The 9,038-nt window shown below is 36.8% G+C and overlaps 1 protein-coding gene across 1 annotated transcript in view; it reads right to left on the bottom strand.

Annotated features, from left to right (window-relative positions):
- LOC131474174 (phytanoyl-CoA hydroxylase-interacting protein-like) overlaps positions 1 to 9,038 on the bottom strand; it is a 37,498-nt gene that overhangs the window by 2,386 nt on the left and 26,074 nt on the right. The window contains exons 3-4 of the mRNA XM_058651924.1: positions 3,014 to 3,188; positions 903 to 1,020 (exon numbers count right to left, since the gene is read on the bottom strand). Of these exons, the coding sequence (XP_058507907.1) occupies positions 903 to 1,020; positions 3,014 to 3,188 (293 nt within the window). The remainder of the gene's footprint in view (positions 1 to 902; positions 1,021 to 3,013; positions 3,189 to 9,038) is intronic.

Below are 9,038 nucleotides of genomic sequence, written 5' to 3'. Positions count from 1 at the left end.
TTGTTGTGGACATTATGCAATTATTCAGCTCCCACCCCAGATCACAGGATCAGAGGCCTCATAATGGCGTCAGTGCCGCTCGCTCCCCACAAGGTGGTGCAGTTTAACAGAAGCAACTGTGAGGCGGCCACTACTGTGTAGCAGCTGCAACTCAGCAAAAGGGAGAGGGCCGTCGAGGTGACGTCATGCAGCAAAGCTCCAACAAAAGAGAGACAGTAGTGAGGCTCTGTGAGGCGTTGAGAGGATGGAGAGAAGCCATTAGAACAAAGCACAACAACAACAACGCTGCAGGAGGAGGACTTTGACAGGAAGTCGCACAAAAAGCAGCGTAGACTGCAACTAAAGCAGACTGTTGTGTGTGTTTCTTTGTCTTCACAAGGGGAGAATCGGTGATATCTAACGGTGAGGCTGCAGATTGTAAAAGCACGTTAAGGAGCTGCGGTGGCCTCTGACTGGTTTGTGTACTCAGGCTTAAAGTACACACTAAAAATCTTCTGTACCAGCCACTTCTGGGTAGTATATTTCATTTCTGCCGATAAACCCTCTTAAATGTTACACACTGGACCTTTAACAACCGTCTGCCTTTGTCTGACACAAGGTTACACGAGGCTTTGGCCAGAATCCTCTGCTACAATAAAATGCACCGTGAGTGTGCGCAGAGGAAGTTGTCAGGTGAACCCGCGTATGACCCGTCACATTAATTTCAGGCAGCGCTTTGCTGCTGCTGCTGCTGCTGCTGAAGTAGATTGGTGCACATGTGGGGGATTTATGGAGCTAATCAACAGGCTTTGTGCAGCTGCACTACACACAGCTGAATCTTACTTTTTTTTTTTGCCTGGCAACAAGCAGCTTCCTTCTGGAGCGAACTATGTTCAAAATGACACGGTCATCATTTGGCCTACCTGGCGTCGTCAAAGTACTCTTTATTCTGGTTCCTGTAGAAGAGAGAGAAAGGCAGCATCCGGCCAGCGATGGCCTCTGCCTTCTCCAGGAGCTGGTTTAGATGCACCGTGGAGTAATCTGCAAAAAAAAATAAAATAAATGGTTGTGGATGTTAATGTGGAGTCACCGGGAGGATCGGAAATTCACAAATGTCCCTGATTAAATTTAAAAAACAAAAACAAGATTGAACGTGTATAATGTGAATTCTTATGTGTACTCAGCGATCCGGTCTCCCGTCCCGAGGCTGGGATGACTCAGCGTTTTGGCCTGAGTCATTTTCAGTCAGTCCTATAATATAATATAATCTCTTTGTACTCCCCACCAAGTGACCAGCTCTGCCAAAAGGGTGTGGAGTTTATCCAAAGCATATGAAAAATAATAATCGTGATTATGCAGGCATTTTCCACAATCCCATTTTTGCCAGGAGCGCTTGCTCACTTGATTTTTTGGTATTTCGCTCTCTCGTGCAACGAGACGGTCGAGCTAATGGCAGGTGAAAGAAGACATGCGTGTTTATTTTTGCTACGTTATTACCGTAAAGTCGACGAACAGTCATTCAGTACTGAAGCTGTCTGAGTATAGTGCATGGTCTGCGTTTGAGCCTGTTTTTTATAGTAATGAAGGTCCTGGCCGCCTCTTTAGACATTCACCTTCACTGCCCCCCCCATGCTATTCCATTACACTATTTCCCCAACATTATAGCCAAACTAACACTGTGGCTCTGAGGAAGTTTTGCGTCCAATCAATCAGTTTACAACGTAAAGATACACTAGGCAGGAATTCTTTTGGGGCATTTATCAATAATTCCAGAGGGTTCCGGTTTTTCAGCTTCTGAAATGGGAATTCTTCTGGTTTCTTTGCTCCTCATAACAAAGAAAAAAATCATAGAAGCTGAAGTACAACCTTTCAAGATGCTGGGATCTGACTCAAATAATGAGACTTTTCTTTTTTGTCCTGTCTTGGTTCATTCTGTTATTATATCTATAATATGTACAACGTCTTCTTCTGTGTTTTTGGTGTAACGTTACAGTCCTGGCGTATGTACTACAGTTCAGCGATTTGAGGGAGATACTGTGTGGATGGAGATATTTCCTGAAACAATGTCATGTTTTTTACAGGGAACCTTTTGAAAAGAAAAAAGATGTTTATGTTTGGTGCTGTTTCCATGTGGGTGTGGCCTTAGGCTCCACCTTCAGGGCTTTGTTTAAAGTCTTTACTAGTATTAACCCTTGGTGCTCACGCGGCACAGATCCGAATTTCCTTTTTTAGTTTGTTTCACGAGAGACTTTTGTGTAATGCTATGCCTGGAAAGTGAGCAAGTAATTTTTTTTTTTTTAAATGTTTTTAATTAAATCAAATAAAAAAAATAAAAACAAAGTACTTTTAGCTCAGGTGTGTTTATATAGTTGGTGAAAATGAAAAAAGAAATGATTTCATCAGATGGCCTATAGGTTTTGCTGCAAACAGAAAGGATATAAGACTCTATATTGCACATTCTTAAAGTAAATATCTAAAGAGTTAATTGTATAAGAATATGTTATAACCTCCTGCAAATGAAACTCAAAAATCATCTTTTCTAGTGACCCTGCCAACTGCAGATTGAAATCAAAAACAGGGCTCAGTAAATATTAGTTGTATTACTATGAAATTTGGTAAAGCTTGGAATCATCCAACACTGGTCCTGAGGTGGAAATGAACCAGAAATGTGATTACATAGTTCCGTCTCTAACCTCTCTGATTCTTCTCCCCCCCAGTCTCAATGCCAGTGTCGCTCCTCCCCTCCCCTCCCCCTCTAAGCCTCGAGCAAGCCGCGTTGAACCCTATGACCTCTGCATCAGAAGATATACAGCACATACAGCAGCCCCTCCTACATTTAATCCTCCTCTTTCCTCACCACCCCTCCTCCATTTATCCATCCATCTTTCCCATCCATTCAATGCAAGCTCCTTTATCCACTTAATTAGCACCGTCTACTGTTTGGTTCACTTGGCCACTGTCATAGGCAGCAGTGATGTCACACGTTGTGGTCCTGGATGCACTCATGGCCGGGTTGAGCAGCGTTGCTACTCACCAGCAGTGCAGAACTCGATGATCTCGCTCCACTCAGAGACGGCGTAGTCCCCGTCCGTCTGTTTGGATGCAGTCTGGACAGCCACAGTGTACTCTGTGCGTGGGCTCAAGAACCAGTGACCCCTAACTGTCATGGGCAGAGGCACTGCCTTGGCCACCAGCTTGGTAGGAACATCCTGGAGTGAACGAAAGGAAGGGAGGAAGGGAGTAGAGGAGGAGAGGAGAGAAGGCAAAATAAGGATAATGACAGGAATGAATGAGTCAGAAAGAAATTCCTTTTAGCCTTTCTTTCAGCCACATGTGGGTACCCATGCAGGCCTGATTGGAAACACACATGCACACTGCGTACATATTATTTTACTTTATTTTTGTGCTTTATTTATATTTTTAGATCTTTAAAACCTAATGTTTATAGACGTCACATTGTTGTGAGTATTGTGCATAAGTATATTTAGTTTCAAATTGTATTAACATGAACATTGAACTGCAAGACACACTAATTGTGACAATTAAGTTCCTCACAGCAGCAACAACAAAAATAACCTCTTCAAATGTTTAAAAAACAACACAGGCTCAGAGCTGCAATTATAGGCTAAACAAAAATAAAATAAGCCCAATTCTTCAGATCTGCTGCACCACCACCTGTCACACTAAAGGTAGCACTGTTACTGTTTGTTCCGATTGTACTTGGAGATTGTAATTTTATGGTTACAATGACGGAAGTTTCAATTTAAAACACCCCATGAAGTTGTAATTCCAAGTTGTCAACTAGTTTGAGCAACTACTGCACTGTGTTCACAATTCAAAATGGCAGCTTTGAGCATCGCTGATGTAAAAGCTGAAGGTTTTTTTTACTAGCGTTTTACACTTTTTGTGAAAAGTATGACTTTTTTGTCAAAATTTGGACGACATACTAACCTATGACTTTTTTGTCACATTTTGGACGACATACTAACCTATGACTTTTTTGTCACATTTTTGACGACATACTAAACTATGACTTTTTTGTCAAAATTTGGACGACATGCTAAACTATGACTTTTTTGTCAAAATTTGGATGACATGCTAAACTATGACTTTTTTGTCAAAATTTGGACGACATACTAAACTATGACTTTTTTGGTAAATTTTGGACGACATACTAAACTATGACTTTTTTGTCAATTTTCAGACGACATACTAAACTACGACTTTTTTTGTCAATTTTCGGACGACATACTAACCTATGACTTTTTTGTCAATTTTCGGACGACATACTAACCTATGACTTTTTTGTCACATTTTGGACGACATACTAACCTATGACTTTTTTGTCAATTTTCGGATGACATACTAACCTATGACTTTTTTGTCACATTTTTGACGACATACTAAAGTATGACGTTTTTGTCACATTTTGGACGACATACTAACCTATGACTTTTTTGTCACATTTTGGACGACATACTAACCTATGACTTTTTGTCACATTTTGGACGACATACCAAAGTATGACTTTTTTGTCAAAATTTGGACGACATACTAATGTATGACATTTTTGTCACATTTTGGACGACATACTAACCTATGACCTTTTTGTCAATTTTCGGACGACATACTAACCTATGACTTTTTTGTCACATTTTTGACGACATACTAAAGTATGACGTTTTTGTCACATTTTGGACGACATACTAACCTATGACTTTTTTGTCACATTTTGGACGACATACTAACCTATGACTTTTTGTCAATTTTGGACGACATACCAAAGTATGACTTTTTTGTCAAAATTTGGACGACATACTAATGTATGACATTTTTGTCACATTTTGGACGACATACTAAACTATGACTTTTTTGTCAAAATTTGGAAGACATACTAAACTATGACGTTTTTGTCTAATTTTGGACGACATGTTAAACTATGACTTTTTTGTCAATTTTCGGACGACATACTAACCTATGACTTTTTTGTCACATTTTTGACGACATACTAATGTATGACATTTTTGTCACATTTTGGACGACATACTAACCTATGACTTTTTTGTCAATTTTCGAACGACATACTAAACCATGACTTATTTGTCAAAATTTGGACGACATATTAAACTATGACTTTTTTGTAACATTTTTGACGACATACTAAACCATGACTTTTTTGTCAAAATTTGGACGACATATTAAACTATGACTTTTTTGTAACATTTTTGACGACATACTAACCTATGACTTTTTTGTCAATTTTCAAACGACATACTAAACTATGACTTTTTTGTCACATTTTGGACATACTAACCTATGACTTTTTTGTCAATTTTCGGACGACTTACTAAACTATGACATCTTTGTCAAAATTTGGAAGACATACTAAACTATGACGTTTTTGTCTCATTTTGGACGATATGTTAAACTATGACTTTTTTGTCAAAATTTGGACGACATTCTAAACCATGACATTTTTGTCAAAATTTGGACGACATACTAAACTATGACTTTTTTGTCACATTTTGGACGACATACTAAAGTATGACGTTTTTGTCACATTTTGGACGACATACTAAAGTATGACTTTTTTGTCACATTTTTGACGACATACTAACCTATGACTTTTTTGTCACATTTTTGACGACATACTAATGTATGACATTTTTGTCACATTTTGGATGACATACTAACCTATGACTTTTTTGTCAATTTTCGGACGACATACTAACCTATGACTTTTTTGTCACATTTTGGACGACATACTTACCTATGACTTTTATGTCAATTTTCGGACAACATACTAAATTATGACGTTTTTGTCACATTTTGGACGACATACTAACCTATGACTTTTTTGTCACATTTTGGACGACATACTAACCTATGACTTTTATGTCAATTTTCGGACGACATTCTAACCTATGACTTTTTTGTCACATTTTTGACGACATACTAATGTATGACATTTTTGTCACATTTTGGAGGACATACTAAAGTATGACTTTTTTGTCACATTTTTGACGACATACTAACCTATGACTTTTTTGTCACATTTTGGACGACATTCTAACCTATGACTTTTTTGTCACATTTTTGTCGACATACTAATGTATGACATTTTTGTCACATTTTGGACGACATACCAAAGTATGACCCTTTTGTCAAAATTTGAACGACATACTAAACTATGACTTTCATGTCAGATTTTTCATTAGACATTTAGCTTTAAGATTTGTTGTTACATGTTACTTTTCTATGACTGGGGTGTCTCACAAAGGACTTGAACCCACAATCACTGCGTTGGGGGTCCAGTGTCTTATCCATTAGGCCACAAGTGACAAGTAGTGAAACTGTGACACATGTTGTTTTTTTAGTCAAGTTTTGGATGACATACTAACCTATGACTTTTTTGTCACTTTTTGACGACATACTAAAGTATGACTTTTATGTCAATTTTCGGACAACATACTAACCTATGCCTTTTTTGTCACATTTTTGACGACATACTAATGTATGACATTTTTGTCACATTTTGGACGACATACTAACCTATGACTTTTTTGTCAATTTTCGGACGACATACTAACCTATGACTTTTTTGTCACATTTTGGACGACATACTAACCTATGACTTTTTTGTCAATTTTCGGACGACATACTAACCTACGACTTTTTTGTCACATTTTTGACGACATACTAATGTATGACATTTTTGTCACATTTTAGATGACGTACTAAAGTATGACTTTTTTGTCACATTTTGGACGACATACTAATTTATGACTTTTTTGTCACATTTTTGACAACATACTAACCTATGACTTTTTTGTCACATTTTGGACGACATACTAAAGTATGCCTTTTTTGTCACATTTTTGACGACATACTAATGTATGACATTTTTGTCACATTTTGGACGACATACTAACCTATGACTTTTTTGTCAATTTTCGGACGACATACTAACCTATGACTTTTTTGTCATATTTTGGACGACATACTAACCTATGACTTTTTTGTCAATTTTCGGACGACATACTGACCTACGACTTTTTTGTCACATTTTTGACGACATACTAATGTATGACATTTTTGTCACATTTTAGACGACATACTAAAGTATGACGTTTTTGTCACATTTTGGACGACATACTAATTTATGACTTTTTTGTCACATTTTTGACAACATACTAACCTATGACTTTTTTGTCACATTTTGGACGACATACTAAAGTATGACTTTTTTGTCACATTTTTGACGACATACTAAAGTATGACGTTTTTGTCACATTTTGGACGACATACTAAAGTATGACATTTTTGTCACATTTTGGATGACATACTAACCTATGACTTTTTTGTCAATTTTCGGACGACATACTAATGTATGACATTTTTGTCACATTTTGGACGACATACTAACCTATGACTTTTTTGTAAATTTTCGGACGACATACTAACCTATGACTTTTTTGTCACATTTTGGACGACATACTTACCTATGACTTTTATGTAAATTTTCGGACAACATACTAAAGTATGCCTTTTTTGTCACATTTTGGACGACATACTAATGTATGACATTTTTGTCACATTTTGGACGACATACTAATGTATGACATTTTTGTCACATTTTGGATGACATACTAACCTATGACTTTTTTGTCAATTTTCGGACGACATACTAACCTATGACTTTTTTGTCACATTTTGGACGACATACTTACCTATGACTTTTATGTCAATTTTCGGACAACATACTAAATTATGACGTTTTTGTCACATTTTGGACGACATACTAACCTATGACTTTTTTGTCACATTTTGGACGACATACTAACCTATGACTTTTATGTCAATTTTCGGACGACATTCTAACCTATGACTTTTTTGTCACATTTTTGACGACATACTAATGTATGACATTTTTGTCACATTTTGGAGGACATACTAAAGTATGACTTTTTTGTCACATTTTTGACGACATACTAACCTATGACTTTTTTGTCACATTTTGGACGACATTCTAACCTATGACTTTTTTGTCACATTTTTGTCGACATACTAATGTATGACATTTTTGTCACATTTTGGACGACATACCAAAGTATGACCCTTTTGTCAAAATTTGAACGACATACTAAACTATGACTTTCATGTCAGATTTTTCATTAGACATTTAGCTTTAAGATTTGTTGTTACATGTTACTTTTCTATGACTGGGGTGTCTCACAAAGGACTTGAACCCACAATCACTGCGTTGGGGGTCCAGTGTCTTATCCATTAGGCCACAAGTGACAAGTAGTGAAACTGTGACACATGTTGTTTTTTTAGTCAAGTTTTGGATGACATACTAACCTATGACTTTTTTGTCACTTTTTGACGACATACTAAAGTATGACGTTTTTGTCACATTTTGGACGACATACTAACCTATGACTTTTTTGTCACATTTTGGACGACATACTAACCTATGACTTTTATGTCAATTTTCGGACAACATACTAACCTATGCCTTTTTTGTCACATTTTTGACGACATACTAATGTATGACATTTTTGTCACATTTTGGACGACATACTAACCTATGACTTTTTTGTCAATTTTCGGACGACATACTAACCTATGACTTTTTTGTCACATTTTGGACGACATACTAACCTATGACTTTTTTGTCAATTTTCGGACGACATACTAACCTACGACTTTTTTGTCACATTTTTGACGACATACTAATGTATGACATTTTTGTCACATTTTAGATGACGTACTAAAGTATGACGTTTTTGTCACATTTTGGACGACATACTAATTTATGACTTTTTTGTCACATTTTTGACAACATACTAACCTATGACTTTTTTGTCACATTTTGGACGACATACTAAAGTATGCCTTTTTTGTCACATTTTTGACGACATACTAATGTATGACATTTTTGTCACATTTTGGACGACATACTAACCTATGACTTTTTTGTCAATTTTCGGACGACATACTAACCTATGACTTTTTTGTCATATTTTGGACGACATACTAACCTATGACTTTTTTGT

Source organism: Solea solea, chromosome 15 (genome assembly GCF_958295425.1).
Source record: "Solea solea chromosome 15, fSolSol10.1, whole genome shotgun sequence".
NCBI lineage: Eukaryota > Metazoa > Chordata > Actinopteri > Pleuronectiformes > Soleidae > Solea > Solea solea.
The sequence above is the reverse complement of the archived record's forward strand: the minus strand, read 5'-3'. Positions and strand labels throughout refer to the sequence as shown.